The sequence below is a fragment of the Callionymus lyra genome, chromosome 5 (genome assembly GCF_982586985.1).
Source record: "Callionymus lyra chromosome 5, fCalLyr1.hap1.1, whole genome shotgun sequence".
NCBI classification, from domain to species: domain Eukaryota; kingdom Metazoa; phylum Chordata; class Actinopteri; order Syngnathiformes; family Callionymidae; genus Callionymus; species Callionymus lyra.
The window spans coordinates 34,603,668-34,620,713 of record NC_141822.1 but is presented as its reverse complement, the minus strand read 5'-3'; the positions used below and the strand labels follow the sequence as shown (position 1 = coordinate 34,620,713).

The window sequence follows — 17,046 nt, the reverse complement described above, 5'->3', positions numbered from 1 at the left end:
GGAGGTTCAGTCATGATGGCACAGCCCGGGGAGTCGCTCATCTATGGCTCCAGTGCAGAGATTCACCCGCAAAAAAAAAAGTGTGTTGGGAACACTGCACCAGGGCGAGCAGATGCGCCACTCCTCAGAACATGTGTGGATGGACGTACCTGGTTTTTATGCCGAGTCCCATCTTCGAGTTCAGAAGAGCTGTTCATGGTTCCCCATCGGTCTTTTACCATCCTACAGAGAATCGGTCCATCAGCCCCACTTCCAATAAAAAAAACAATAAATCCTCAAAAGTCTTCACCTATGATCCATTCTACTCCATTACAGAAGGAGAATAGGACATTACGCACTAGATAAAGATTCCTCTCAGCGTTATTCCATGTTGAAGATCCAGAGAGTCCGCGTGGCTGTCGCTCGAATTTCAAAATGTAATCGGAGTCCAGTTTTCCAGGAGAGTTTCTGAGACTGTCCCCGGCTCCTCCTCGCTGACTTGTGTTCTCGATAAGTCTCGGTGGCTGAGCCCAGGGGGGGCTGGATAGACGCACAGACTCCTGATCTTCTTCTTCCAACACTCCTCAGTGACAGACGCAGGAGCTCCGACCGTGGCGCTCCGAGCCTCCGACTGACGGTCGGCGCGTCGATCCCGTTCGCACGATGCGGTTCGCGGCTGCGCTCCTTCCGTGCGCCGCCCTGCCCTGCGTGGCTCAGCCTCATCCACCTCCTACTCCGACCCGGACCGCATCAGAACCTCAACCACTGTGGCTCATCCATCGACATGTTCTTCGAGAATGCTGCGAATCAAACCCCCGGGTGAACAAGCGCGTGTCCTGGTCCAAGAGTTGGTTAAAATCTGTAAATATACGCGATTGAAATCCCAGAGGGAAGATTGATGCGACTATGAGAGAAACAAGGTACTGAGGTGAGAAAGCAGAGTAAACTTAATATAAAGTGGAATGAAATTAAAACACAGTTGTATTAAATATGTCACCAAAAGCTAAAACACCAACAGAGATTAAAATTAAAGCGGATAAATTCATCATTTAATAATAAATTAATAATATGTATAAAAATTTCAGAAAGTGAAAAGAGGGACATTTGAGCGTTTTAATATCTCTATTTTTGAATGTCGCTCTTACCTCCATTCCACCTATAGCGTCACAAACCTGTCATCTTTGGCAATGTCAAATGACTAAAATATAATCATTTAATTATTAATCACTCGAAGATTCGATATTAAAATGTTATATTTTGTATAATAGTAGTCTATAGTTCTATTGCAGTCATTGATAGTTACTGATTTACAATATAGCATTATAGCCAGTTATCTTTGACAATGTCATATGACTAAAATGTGATGATTTAATTGTTAATATATTGAATATTATACTTTAAATTGTATGATATTTTGTACAATAGGAGTCAAGAGATCTATGGCAGTCATTGATAGTTCCTGATTTACAATATAGCATCATAGCCAGTTATCTTTGACAATGTCATATGACTAAAATGTGATGATTTAATGAATAATATCGCGAAAATTCTACATTGAATGTTGTGATCATTTGTATGATAGTAGTCTAGAGATCTATGGTAGTCATTGATAGTTAGTGATTTACTGGATAGGGTCATAAACCTGTCATCTTTGACCGTGTCTTATCACTAAAATGTAATGATTTAATTATTAATATCTTGAAGATTTACCATTGAAATGTTATGCAATTTTGTATGATAGTAGTCTCAAGATTAATAGCAGTCATTCATAGTTACTGATTTACATAATAATGCCCTAGCCTGCCATCTTTGACAATTTTAAAAAACTAAAATGTCATTATTTAATTATTTATATCTTGAAGATTCAAATTTAAAATAGTATATTTTTGCATAATAGGAATCAAGAGATCTATGGCAGTCATTGATAGTTACTGATATATGTTATAGTTACTGTCATATGACTAAAATATTATGATTTAATTATAAATAACTCAAAGATTATGTATTGAAATGTTATGATATTTTTAATGATAGAAGTCTAGAGATCTATGGTAGTCATTGATCATTTCTGATTTACAGAATAACTTGATAAACCTGTCATCTGCCAAATGCCATGCTACAAAAAATATAATAGTTCACTTAAATATGAGAAAGCTTGAAAAAAGTAGTATAACACTGTACTATTGTACTATTGGTAACACTTTGAGTTAGTAGAAGTATTTAAACAAGCAATGTCATTAAATTAAGTACTCAGGGTGTAAGATATATTTATACACCACAGGTGTAGATCTGACCGTGTACTGTTATAGGTCAATAAGACGTTTAGATCATAATCAAATGAACACAACATCAGTGCATTATATCAAAATATAACTCCCACTACAGTCTGTGTGGTTTCCATGGCCACGACACACACTACGTGCTTCAGCGACAAACACACATGCGCTTCAGCAACAAACACAAGCACCGCTATTGATCTCATAAAGTGCAACATTATTTAGAAAAAGATGCATTTACTCACTTAGTTCATGAAGGAAATAAATAAATCCTTTGAAGCTTGTGAAAGACTCCACTTTCTTAACTTTTTTAACAACATCCAGCTTTTCTTGAAATATCTTTCTTGAAAATTGCTTTGCAAGTATATCTGTGACCAGATCAAGCTCTTCAGCCCTTGTGTGTTGAAAAACAAACAGTTAAATGAACTTAAATCATCGTTTGAGCGCTATGTGATGAGTCTCAGTGCTATCAAATCAGAGGAGATGAACGTGTCACGTGTTCAACGCGTTCAGTGTCATGGAAGCTATGAGAAGAGTAGCTGCCGAAACGCTGACGTTGTGTCGCCAACTCGAATCTGATCAATCTCAATCCTTCAGCTGCCGTTGATTTCAATGGGCAAGGGCCACTTCGGAAATTATTGAAGGCCTCGGGTAGATTTCTTCTGGCAACATGTGACAGCTCAAATATGATTGGATGAAAGCTTTCACATGACCATACAATTCTGCGCAAGCAAGACAAACCCTATGAAATTAAGAGAAAATGCCGAATAATTGAATACATATTTATGAAAAGTAAACAATATAAAAAAAATAAAAAAATAAACTTTTTTTTTTTTTTTTTTTTTTTAAGCTAAAAAAATAAATTATGTTCTTAATTAGTTTAGGCCAGTATAGAAGGCCTTGCTGGCCCTGATGGCCCACCACTGAGTAGTAGTAGTAGTAGTACTATAAGAAGTATTATTAATAGTAGTGGTAGACATAGTAGAAGAAGCAGCAGTAGTAGTAGAAGAATAAGATAAATACCCCTAGAAGCCGCGGTCGTGACAATACCAGGTGCAATAGTATTTTTGATAAATGTGGATTTACTGACAGGTCACATGCCATCATTTTGAAATCATCATAGCACTAGTATTTGTAGTTTGAGCTGTGATTACAAGCTAAAGACATCCCTGTCATCAAAGCATCGGTAATGTATATGTTCAGAAGTATATTTCTCCATTTTGCTTTGCTATGGGTAGTTTTGGTATGTAAAACATGGTATGTTAAATTGTGCGATAATAAAGATTGTAGTAAACAAGTCCCTCTTGAGACGCTATGAGTGTTTATTGTGTACATCAGTGTAGCTGGATTTTTTTTCAAAGTAAAAGGGATGCCATGACCTAGGCAGAGGTGGCTGAACACACTTGCAAGTCTGCTCAGGTAAGAACGAGATAAATCATTAAGAGGAAGTGCACTCACAGTGCTCAGACCTCCTCTGAGAACATCTTTAAAAATGTATTTTTTGCATATATGGAAATAGAGTTTTTGGATATTAAATTACTTAAATTTATAATTAATTTCAGTCTAGGAAGCTATTGTCTAAACCTTCCAGGAACTAGGAATCAAGGACCGAAGACAGATTAAATGTCCACCACACTGATGTAATGTCATTTTCATTTGTTAAAATGGATCTAATACATATAAATCAGTTTCAAAGTGACGGTATCAGAAATATATAGAAATCTTGTGCAGAACTTGGATATCAACACCAAAACTCTGTTGTATGAAAAAAGATTGGTGTCTTCTCCTCAGATGGTGTTTAGTTTTGTATCACAACCATATTTTATAACGATAATAAAACTAGTTTTGAAGACATAGTCGTACATTTCTGCATGAGAGTCGGCCAGATACTAAAGAAGATAATCATCTATAATGGGTTCATACAGTAGTTATACAGATGGAAATCTCACTGATCATTATAACAATTTTTCTAACCGTAAAATCGTTCAGATCTGCACATACAGTATTTTGTTTTTGTGTATGTACATGTCTTCTATGTATTTCTCTGTATTTACAATGGAAGTCAATGAGATGCACTGACACTTCCCTTGTTGAAATCACACATGAAACCCCATTTTTATGTCAGGCTAGAGGAGGCTGCAGAGAAAAACTACTTTTAAAATTCACTAAAATGCAAATATTACCTATATATGCATAAAAGCCACCTAAAGCTGTGTGAAATATTTTTGAACCAATAAATGATCAAGAAAAGCTTTAACTTATTTTACTCTTAAAATCAAGTTTGACCTAAATACAAAAAAGTCAATCCTTACTTTTAAACTTCATAATTGTGAACTATTTGGGTTGTTTTATGACAACATTCAGTTCTTCATCCACCATTGATGTTTCAATATTTTGGTATGTAAATAAGCCATATTTGTAGGGACAGTTATAGTAAAGAAAAAGTGTTTGTATTTTAAAATGTACAGTCTTTCGGTCTAGTATGCAGGCTGTCGAAGTACTTGAATTCATAGATGAATTTGTTCTGACAAAGATGGAGGAGAGTGAAAATTCCTCCACTGAATATAGACAAAAGCCATTCATGTCGCAGGTAGCCACACTCCTACAGAAACTCATCTCCGCCTCATTAAGTTTTAAGTGCACACACAATGGCTGATGAAAAGCAGCAAAGCCGAGCCCGGAGCCTCTCAAGTGCTGAGAGTCATTATTTTGGAAGCTTTATCCACAGCTGTGCGCGTGTTTTTCACCGGGTCCAGCTGAAGTTGAAGCTGTTTGATAGACACTTGATTGAAAGTCTCATCATTGGTTGTGGGACCAAAGCACAAGTAGAAATGATTCATTGATTGGATGATCTGCATTGGAAAGGGGTCGTATGAGGGACGATAGTGCAAAAAAGGGTCAGTGCTCTTTAAATTGCTCTGTCAGCAGCCTAAATAGCAGCTGGGGAATTCACAGTCAGTTGTTAAGATGCAGTAGTGTGCCAAGAATACCGACGTATTGCTTGGTTATTATTATTGGGTCATTGTGAAAAGCTGTGACTAGATACAGGTATTTTCTCACTGATATTTACTGACTTGTAAAATGTCTAACTGCAGCTGATAACTTGCCTGGGGCACATTCAGAGTCATTAAAGTGATCAACCATATGATCAGTGTTACAAATAGTGTTGCATGATGACATCACAATACCTTGGGAATGTGGAATATTTTTTCCAACTGTTTGAGAACAGTTTGAAAAAGAGACAAAGGTACTCACTCACAGTAGTGATATATTTTAAGTAAAATTGTAAAACCCACAGAAGCATCTCTGGAAATGAAGACACTGTATCACAAAGCTCCATCTTCTCATCACAAGCTTTCAATGATTTAGAATATATAAAAACTCATAAAATAAACATGCTGTATTCTCATGAGCTAAAAGCCCACTCTTGATCCAGGGGTTCTTATAAACTATACGCTTATGTCTAATCATGTCTACATTTCAAAGTTTCTGAAGGAAGTGGTTGCTAGACAGCTGTGTGATTACCTCCATGATAATGATCAATTTGAAGTGTTTCAGTCTGGTTTTAGGGAACACCACAGCACAGAGACCGCCCTAGTAAAAGTTATCAATGACCTCCTAACTCTGATCAGGGCCGTTTTTTCAGTACTTGTTGTTCTGGACCTCAGAGGTACTTTTGACAATGTTGACCACTAAATTAATTTAAAAATTATTGAACATCAATAGGAACTGATTTAAACCAATTTAAATCTCACCTATCAAACAGCAGAAGAAGCTCATCCATGTATTTGTTACCTCCAGGCTGGACTACTGTAACTCTCTTGTGTCGGGACATTCAAAAATAGTCTCTCAGAACTCTTTAGCTAGTTTAGAACTCTCCAGCTCGTGTCCTTACTAAGACTAATAGGCGCAAACATATTTTTCCTGTACTGTGATCTTTACATTTGCTTCCAGTAGAATTTAGAATACAATTTAAAATCCTTCTTTCTCGTTCTTAGTTTCAAAGCTATTCATGGTTAGGCTCCTCCTTCCATCAGTGATCTGATCCAACCTTTCACCACAGCTCGTGGTGTTTAAATGTGTAATAATGTTTCCTTTTTTTAACTGTGTGTTGCTTTTGATTGTTCACGCGCTTTGTAAATCTGGACTTTACAAATAACAATTACTTACTTACTTATTTACTTACTTAGTTACTAACTTACTAACTAATCTCTAAAATTAGATGTGGAGCCAGGGTCTTCATTTTTCAATCCCCTCTGCTGTGGACCAACTGCTGGCTTTAGTTCGGTATGTTTAAGAGTAATCATAAAGACGGATCAAGACGGAGGCTGTCAAAACTGTGTCTGGTTCTCCTTGAAGTTTCTGCCGTCTAAAAATATATTTTTCCTACCTACTGTCACAATGTGTATCTGTTTTTCTTGCACATGCAACTAAGTGATGAGAAACATTTCTTGACCCTCATGTGACATGAAGTAAAACTGTAAAATCTTCTCTTCATGTGCACCAAAGACTCAGAATGGGCTGTGCAAGGTGATTTAAGCGACTCGGCACGTAATGTTGTTGCTGGTGCCAGACATGCTAAATATTTTAGAAAGCACTAGGCTTCAGGGTTTTTTAAACACGATCACCTCTTGGGTTTACTGGACGGAGAGGGAAGAAGGATTGACAGACTGTTTTGAAGCCATGTGACCAATTAAACTAGTTGCAAATATGAAATTTGCCAGAGAAATATCAGCGTAAGACAATAAAATAAAGAACAGAATACTGATGCAATATAAGCTCAACCATGATGAAGGGAAGTCAAAAGATGAAGCCCTCTAGCTAAGCTCTTTTTACATCACTGCAATGCCTCAGTACTTTTCTGACTTGAACTTATTGAATTTAACACTCATTCCCAGTTGAGAAGCATGGCCTCCAATTTGATTTTAAAAGACACTGACAGCTCACTGAACTACAAACCCACCTATCCTGAAAGCTAACGAATGACTTGGAAACTATATAAAAAAAAATTCTGCCTCCTTTTCCCCTTTCTTCAGAAGCAGCACGCATTTACGCATTTTTATTTAATAAATATTCATCATTTTTGTTGTATTTAATTCCCCGAGTGCTGTGTGACCGTAGACGTGGGATCTGTGGTATTTCTAATGTTTATCAGCGCTAATAACTCGTGACATGCCCCCTCTGGCCTCGCGGTAGGTGTAGTTTTCCCGATCAGAGCATTATTGCGGTGGTGATTACTGCCGATAATGGACGTTTAATGGACTGACAACAGTGTGTGTGCAGAGACTCGTCTTTCTGGAGGCGTGCTTTTATCATTTTTCATCACATTTACTTCACACACCACCAAATCACTCCTCTGATGTTCCTATTTATGCAGGAAATACATTAGAGACTTGCTGCTAAAAGAGACCGTTAACATGAAATGTATTGTCATGGCTCCAGGTCCTGGAAGTGACTGGAAAAGTGCAAATGTTGCATGTTTGACAACAAACTGCACAGATATTCCGTTTAGATCTGAGCCTTGCAGGCGAAAGAGTGCCTAAAAGATTTTGACCGTAGCAGATGAGTTGTGAAGATTCCACTTATTTGCCTTGAAGAAGACAATGCCAAAATTGAAAGATAATGTCCATTATTTGTCCTGGGAACACCTTTGTATTATCCAAAAGACCTGTAAGGTTGTCTTAGGAAGTTACACAGCAATCAATTAAGTGTTTTTGTTTCTGGGAATTATTATCTCAAATACAAGAGTTGATTTTTAGTGGGCGTTTTGATGTTTGGGACCCTGAGTCACCTCTATGCGGGGTGATGCTCATCTATACTGAAAAAAGAAAATGTTAAAAACTATAAAGGAAAAAAGAGCCTTCTGAAAGAAGATTGATTTGATGTGATAACAGAAGCGTGTATATGAACACACTAGTGTTCTGACTCTCAATGCCTGACAATCTGATCAGCCTGGGTACAACAATCCAGGACCCCCATGGGACGCAGCTGTTTATCTCTCCAATTAGCCCAAACACCTTTTTTTTTCATCCTTGTAGCTATTCTCCTGATATCCCCTCAACACGTGTGCTGGGGTGATTTTTTGTTGAACCTTCTCAACTGTTGTCACCTTAGACCTTACACACAACACACCTCCGTCGCCACAATGTCTTTGTCTGATTTTCACGCATGGGGTAATTTCCAGACAAATGCAGAGAACTGTGAAGCGCTCACAAAGTGAAATGCCCTTCGTTAAATGCCAAGACTGTAATTTTCATGCAGGATAAGAGACACAAGAGAGTAAATTGGGGGGAAAAGGCGTAGGCAACCGAGTGAGGAGGCACAACAAATAGCATTAATTACAGCTGTGCAAAATATTTTGGCAGCAAAAACCTGTGTGGGTCAATGTATTCTCCCTGGGTTTAGATGGGCATCTTCTAGGCACTCTGGTTCCCTCCCTCATTTAAGAAGCACATACAGTAACTCTCACTCACTAATGATGACAAAGTGTATACATAGGTGTGAGTGAAGATGTTGTTAGGCGTGCTCTATATGTAAGTAAGTAAGTAATTAGTATTTATAGAGCGCTTTTCAAGACCAGGGTCACAAAGCGCTTAAACAATAAAAGAAATACCCTATAAAATAAATACTTAAAACAGGGGTGGGCAACCTGGTCCTCGAAGAGCCGCAGTGGGTGCGGTAGGTTTTTGTTCCAACCGATCAAGCATGCACAGTTTAACCAATGAGGTTTCAGCTGACATGCAACACCAGACTGACAATCAACTGATTACACCCCTAAGACACCTGATTGGTGAAAATGTGTCTTCTTGTATGGTTGGAACAAAAACCTTCACCCACTGCAGCACTTTGAGGACCGGGTTGCCTACCCCTGACTTAAAAGGTCAAGACAACACAGAGACAACCACAAGAGTCTCAGAAAATCAAGGAAAAGCCTGCAAGAATAAAAAAGTAGTGAGATGTTTCTTGAAAGAATCAGTAAACTCCATCAAATGCAGAGAGAGAGGAAGATTTTTCCAAATTATAGGACCAACAGCCTGGAAGGATCTCTCTTCTCTGGTCCTGAACCGTATTGGAAGAACCATCAGTAGATTCAGATCCACAGACCTCGGTGTTTGTATTAACTGCAGGTGAGACAGCTACTTGTTGTTTAGACATTAAAAAAATGCTAACCCCTGGAAGAGGGACTGAACAACAGAACCAAGTATATTGGAGTTGCTCAGGTGGCTGTCGATTACGAGTAGAGCGTCTTAAAGTAACAGCTTCGAACTCTGCACTACCTCCCTCATCAACACTCTGATCAGTAGTGATCTCAACTTGTTCAGTGCATGTCTCACCTAGGTCATTTTGAGGGTTATGATACTCAGGCTCATCTATTTGGGTTCCATCAACACCTACAGGTAGGGTTACTTTGACAGGTGGGTCTCCTTCAACAGGTCCACAGGATAACACTCTTCCACTGTGGGTGAGTGAGGAGTTAAAAAGTAAGGCGTTACAGGGTAACCGATAGCAAAGGACTTGTGGGATCAGAACCACTTGGAGATAAAGCAGGGGCATCGCTGGCAGAATCTGCTACAGGCAAGTGGACTACACTGAAATGAGCATGCTCACAGACAGGGAAGGACAGGTGATCATCAGCTTCATCATCTACCGGACCATCGAGGGAGTCTGTGTCAGGTTGTAGCTGACTGCGGGTCCGAGGTCGATGGGCGGGGGACGGGTCAAGAGCTGGTGACTCATTCTCAACCTTATCCAAGAGAAATCCAAATGGCAAGAGGAGATCCCTGTGGAGAGTCCGAATTCGGTTCATTTCATTTTCTGGATGGACAGTATAGACTGGCAGATCTCCAGCACGCTTGGCAACAACATAAACATCATGCTTCCACTTGTCATCAATCTTATGTTTGCCACCAATCCTCATGTTGCGTACTAGTACTCTATCACCGATCTCTAGGACAGATGGGGTCACTCGCTTATCAAAGCGGGCCTTGTTCCTCTTCATTGATTGCAAAGCATTCTTTTCAGCAAGCTGATAACACCCCTGTAATTTTGACTGCAGATTCTGTACATATTGGCTGTGTGATGGTGTCTGAGGTGTTGACACTGGTAAACCAAAGGCCATATCCACAGGAAGTCGAGGTGATCTACCAAACATCAGCTCATAGGGGGTAAAACAGGTGACCTCGTTGCGAGTGCAATTGTAGGCATGTACCAGGGGCTTCACATACTCTTTCCATTGTGACTTCTTCTTGTGCTCCAGCGTTCCCAACCTGCTCAGGAGGGTCCGGTTGAAGCGTTCCACAGGATTACCACAAGGGTGGTACGGGGTAGTATGTGTCTTCTTAATGCCTGTAAGTTCACATAGTTCTTTGATTAACCGAGATTCAAAGTCTGGTCCTTGGTCTGTATGAAGACGTTCTGGAATGCCGTAATAAACAATAACGATTACAGACCGGTGGCACTGACTTCGCAGCTAATGAAGACACTGGAGCGGCTGGTCCTCAAACATCTCAGGCCACAAGTCCAGCACGCGCAAGACCCCCTGCAGTTTGCCTACCAGCCAGCAGTTGGTGTGGAAGATGCCATCCTTCACCTCCTGCATCGGACCTACTCCCACTTGGATAAAGGAAGCGGTTCAGTGAGAATCCTGTTCCTGGACTTTTCTAGTGCCTTCAACACTATCCAACCCACTCTGCTGCAGGACAAACTGACTAAGATGCATGTGGACCCTGGTCTCCTGGATTACGGACTATCTTACTGATCGACCACAGTATGTCAGGCTGAAGGACATCAAGTCTGACACTGTGGTGTGCAGTACAGGAGCAACTCAGGGGACAGTACTGGCCCCTCTCCACTTCACCATCTACACTTCGGCCTTCTGCTACAACTCAGAGCTGAGTCTCGTCCAGAAGTATGCTGACGACACTGCCATTGTTGGATGCATCAGGGACAACAGCAAAGATGAGTACAGGAGTCTGATACGTGACTTTGTGGACTGGAGTGAGAGGAACCACTTGCAGCTGAACACCTCAAAGACCAAAGTGCTGGTCTTGGACTTCGGGAGGTCCAGGACAAAGCCACGTCCAGTGTCCATCAGAGGCGACGAGGTGGAGATAGTGGACAACTATAGGTACCTCGGTGTGTGGATGGACAGTAAACTGGACTGGTCCTGCAACACAGACCATGTATATAAGAAGGTTCAGAGTAGACTGTACTTTCTGAGGAGGCTTCGATCATTTAACATCTGCAAGAAGCTCCTCTGCATGTTCTACCAGTCTGTGGTGGCCAGTGTCATGTTCTATGCTGTGGTGTGTTGGGGTGGAAATGTGTCCAAGAGGAGTGTCAACAGGTTGGACAGGTTGATCAGGAGTGCTGGCTCTGTGGTTGGAATGAAGCTGGACTCACTGGTGACAGTTGCTGAGAGGAGATCACTGAACAAACTACTGTCCATCATGGATGATGACAGTCATCCTCTGAACACTGTCATCAGTGAGCAGAGAAGCAGAATGAGTGCACGAATGCTCCTACCCAGGTGCAAAACAAATAGACTCAGGGACTCATTCATCCCTCGGGCTATTAAATTGTACAATTCTGAGTTCGGGGGCAGGAGTGCAGTGAGAGTATCTGGATGTTCTTTTCCATGTTAGTCTTTGTATCCTTTGTCTTTGTCTTTAGACTTAGATTGTGTCATCTTGTTCTTCCTCTTTATGTTCTTCTTCTTATTTTATGTTTTATGTATTATTTTTTATTGTTTATGAAAAATTGCTGGCTATTGGTAAAAAACAATTTCAAATCAATAAAGTTTTACCTTACCTTACCATACCATAAACTGTTCCCACAAGCACTTGGCCACAGTCTTTGCCTTTTGATTGGCCGTTGGCATGGCCACAGCAAACTTGGTGAAGTGGTCCGTCAGAACTAGGATGTCGTTTGTGTTGCTGGTGTCTGGTTCGAGTGACAGGAAATCCATATCAATATCAACAAATCAGTTCCAATGGACGAGTGGTCATGATATTAACTAATGGAGCAGCTCTCTCAGGTAAGGCTTTCCGCTGAACACAACGTTCACAAGTCTTGACTTTAGCCTCCACATCAGCAGCCATTTGAGGCCAGAAGAATTGTGTTCGTGTGAGATCAATTGTCCGTTCAATCCCTAAATGACCCATGTCGTTGTGGAGAGACGTCAAGACTGTCGACCGTAGCTCTCTTGGCAATACCAATTGAAGTGAAATATGTTCATCATCCTGCCGTCTTCTGTACAGAACACCATCCCCAAGTTCAAGACGGTTCCATTCCTGGAGAAGAAGAGCCACTTCAGGAAGTTCATGCCTCATTGCTGGAGGAACTTTCTCACCAGTCTCCATTTGGTGAATAACCTCTCGTATGCAGGGATCTGACCTCTGTTTGTCCCTGAGGTCCCTTTGAGAGACAGATGGGATGACTGGCAAGCCATGTTGAGTCTCAGTGGCGTAGCCCTCTGGAATGATATCTGCTGAGCTCGACAGAGACTCCACCTGAAACAGTTTTAGCAGTTCTGAGAAGGAAGGTGGGTTCAATTTCTGCTGCTTGAGTTGCAGCTGAGCGATTAGAGGGTCGTTCCAGCAGCCTCAGCAAAACTGACTGAGAAGATGCATACTGACCTCAGCCTCAAGGATTCCTCCTCGTTTCACCACCATGTTCAGTGCAACTTGAAGTCTTTGAAGATACATAGATGGTTTCTCGCCAGTGTTTTGAAATGTGTCAATGAATTTTGCATAAAGTTCATCTCCGTCTTGCACTGTTCGATAAGCAGAATCTAGTGTTTGCAGGTAGTTTGATGGAGGTGTGTCAGGTCGTAGGTGCTTGATCATGTCTGCAGAAGGGGGCAGCAAAAAAGTGTTAAAAAATTCTCCTCGAGTGGTGAAGGTCAGAAACTGAGGCATCTTGCAACAGCATCTCAACACCGGAATGCCATGTATCATAATCTGTCTCATTCTGTGGCCGTGGAACCTTACCAGAGAATGATCGAAGTCTCTGTGCCGGGTGGTGAGAGCTATTACTTTCACTCTTGACGATGTGCTCCACAACATAACGCTGCACTTCTGGGGGAGTCATCTCGTGGGCGGCCATTGTGGGTGTAGATTATCCTAGTCTGGGCCGTGTTACAAATTGGAAAGTTGGCTCCTCTTTCCTGCTGGGGAAGGTTGTGGTGGGTGCAGTGAAGGCTGGGGCTGCTGGTGATGCTAAAGACACAGCACATGAAGCACCCTGCAGGGTTTGCTTCCCTTCATCTTCTTGTGGTTCCTCCGCTACAGTTAGGCCGGGCCGCAGCTTGGTGACAGAGTGACCAATTTGAGACATAGCACTGTTCAGAACATCCCTACCAGTGAGTCTTGCAAGGTTTTGCAACTATTCAAGATAACAGTTTGTCTTGGCTTTCCCTGATTGTGCAGCACAAACTGTTGACAGATCTGAGATCTCATATGCTGTTTCTGAATTACTAGCGGAATGCCAGTATGGTAGAAGGTTTTGTAATGCAAGCACAGCCGCTCCTGATGGCTGATTCGGCGCGTGTGTGCAGCCTACTCCCATCAGTATGTGTGAATGGCTGTCAAAGCGCTTTGTGACCCTGGTCTAGAAAGGCGCTATATAAATAGAGATTATTATTATTATTATTATTATACTCGACGATGAGTGTTTTATCAAATAAAGAACCTGGTTCATCAATTGCTACCATTTTGGAAATGGACCCATATTGTTTAAGAAAATCAACCACTTCTTCATCAGTTTCCGTATTTGTCATGCCTTCAACCATTACTGCATTAGGTACCTTAATCCCATGCTTATCAAAAATTTCCATGATTATTACAAAACAACAAATAAATGTGTGTATTCCAGTTTCTTGGCAAATCCTCCTGGCAAGCTCGGTATTTTATGTAGCATGTTTAGAATATACGGTTACTCTTAGTTTTTGGTTATAAAAGGCTAGATGGATCAGAAGTCTAGCTCAGCTCATGGAGGAAATGCAGGAATGGAAGACATATAACATACGTTAGCTTCAATAGTAATATATATTTAGACGAAGGCAAAATATACAATTGTATCAAAAATAAATAATTCAACCACTCAGGTTTTAAATAAAGAAAGAAAATAAAACCAAATCAAAATCATCATCAATGATACCAGGATCCCACACTAGAGTCCATTTAATCCGTGTTGCCAGATCAGAGGTGCACGTGTGTGAGGGGACCATAGGAGGGGAGCCGTGTGGTGTGTGTGTGGTTCAATGTTCTGACGGAATCGCAGGAGCCTCCTGTCCAACCCGACAGGTGCAGGGTGGAAGATTTCGCTCTGGTCACTCGTTACCCCCCCCATCATTTTATTCAGCGTTTGCATAATCATCATCATCATCATCACCATCATCATCATCATCGTGGCGTTGGCACCTGGTCAGTTCGGTGCGCGGCGCGATCAAAATTCTTTAAATAACTGGCAGCGGGACCAGCGGAAGTTGGATCAACTATTGATTTAAAATCTGTTACTGGGGCAAAGATTTCAACCCAATTCATTCTAACCTGTTGCACGGATGAACATGCATGCCACTAACTTGCCTTGGCAACGCGATGCCAACATGCGGAAGAGGAATGCACTCGGGTTACACATGTCTTTGTCAAATACAACACCCAGGTTTCTCCGGCTCAGTTTATCAGACTAACCTAAGTCACCCAAGTACTGACTCAACCGTGTAACCTTATCATCAGGAGCAATAACCAGAGTTTCAGTTTTGTCCACATTTAGCTGTAGTGTTTTCACTCAGCCATTGTTTGATTTCTAGCAAACAATTGACTAAGCTGTTCAGCCTCCGGGGCTCAGTTGGATCAAATGAGCAGTAGAGCTGGATGTCATCAGCAAAAATGTGATAAGAAACATCAGGAAATCTCTGAATGATTTTACCCAGGGGAATCAAGTACAGCAAAATCAATAAAGGACCTAGAACAGAACCTTCAGAGACTCCACACAAAGATCCACCGATTCAGACCTCATTTGATTGGCAGATACACTGAAACTGAGCCCAGAAAGGTATGACGAAAACCACTGTAACACAGACCCAGACAGTCCCACTTCATCCCTCAGACTTCTCAGCAGGATCTGGTGATCAGCTGTGTCAAAGTCTGAGGACAGATCCAAGAGAACCAGAACATTGTATTTACCCGAATCAGCCGACATCATGATGTCATTGGACCCTTTCAGTAAGGCTGTCACCGTAGAGTGATGTTTACGGAAGCCAGACTGAAACTTCTCATGGATGTCGCTCTGATCCAGGAACAATGACTCAGACATCACCTTCTCGAAGATCTTGGAAGAGAAAGGGTTCTTAGAAATAGGCCTGAAATTACTGAGGTCAGTTGGGTCTAAGCCTGGCTTTTTGAGTAAAGGCTCCACAATGGCATGTTTAAATGCATTTGGAAAAACCCCTGTGAAAAAGGGAGCAGTTAACAATTTTGGGTGTTAAGGACGAGCAAGAGGAGGGTTTTATCTTGCTCACCAGTGCCGAAATATCAGCCAGAGATACAGCACTGAAGGAAGACCACAGGGAGGAGACAGCTGGGGTTCCAAACAAATGGGGAGGGATTTTCTCTTTGATCAATTTAATTTTTTCAATGAAAAATCTCAACAATGCATTTCCGTTAGCTTCACAGAAGACAGGCGTGATTGGAGCAGCAGGTGACACGACAGAATATATTGCGTCAAACAATACTTTAGGGTTTTTCTTATTTGATGCTACCAGTTTCCTGATGTAATCAGATCTGGCAGTTTCCACTGTCTCATTGAATGAAGGCATCAGATCCCTGAAGTGAAGTCTGTGCACCTCAAGTTTAGTGGACTTCCAGAGACGCTCAGTGTTTCAACAAAGTCTCTTCAGACTCAGGAGGTCTTCATTTGTCGAAGGGCCCTGTTTTTTCTGAATTTTCAAGTTCGATTTAACAGGTGCCACTTGATGCAGTAATGAAACAGTTCATCAAACTGTCCACGTTAAGGCGGTCATCGAAGGAAAGGGGGTCAAACATAGCATATCCTTTGTTTCCTTAGTTCCACGACGCCTGTTGCTCACAGCAGCTGAAGCTCATCACATAATCACAGTATTGGCAGCAGAACTTAAAGCCACCTCTCCTGCAGCAACAGGCGTCAGATTATAATCGCCACTCAGTGGTATGTAAATTCTCTATTCTCTATCTGTGGATTACAATTTTTCTTGTTCTATGTATTTTTTGTCATTCTTTTTGTCGTTTTATCCTGTGTGTATGTTTTTTCTAATCATCACTCTCTAGATTTTTTTTTTAGTCCCCTTGAGTTTTTTTTCTTCTCCCGACTTGTGGGGCGCTTTTGGTTTTTCCTTGGACAGTGATATGGATACTTGAACATTGTTTTTTTTTTATAATTTTTTTTATGAACTTTGTGACTTTTTTGACTCATTCTGTTTTTGTCTCTTGTTTGGTTGTTTACATCAGCACTTGGGTCCTGCTGTAGTCCAGACCTCACATTAGTGACCTTACAGTGGACTCGTAGTAACGTGGGTTTGGGTTAAGTTTACTGTTGCTTGATTCTATTACAATGATAACAATAACATCTGAATAAAATCGAAAATCGAGAAAGATTGTCACAAAAATACAATAATATAATTATTGGGGCCCATATTAAAGATTAGGGATTAATTCATGATCAGGAGAAATAATATTTAATATGAACATCGCACATTCATATTTGAATGAGTTTTGGTCATAATTCCATACACAAATTGCCTTTCTTAACTGTT

At 40.9% G+C, this 17,046-nt stretch overlaps 1 protein-coding gene across 2 annotated transcripts in view; it reads right to left on the bottom strand.

The window, feature by feature from the left end:
- The window catches only part of fibcd1b (fibrinogen C domain containing 1b), a 112,450-nt gene extending 111,911 nt beyond the window's left edge, over positions 1 to 539 (bottom strand). Inside the window, exon 1 of one of the 2 annotated variants that reach the window (XM_087792141.1) lies at positions 150 to 539. In XM_087792141.1, coding sequence (XP_087648267.1) covers positions 150 to 221 — 72 coding nt within the window. In that variant the 5' untranslated portion in view covers positions 222 to 539. The remainder of the gene's footprint in view (positions 1 to 149) is intronic. The other variant, XM_087792142.1, reaches the window with a different exon arrangement.
- Between the last annotated feature and the right edge of the window lie 16,507 nt (positions 540 to 17,046).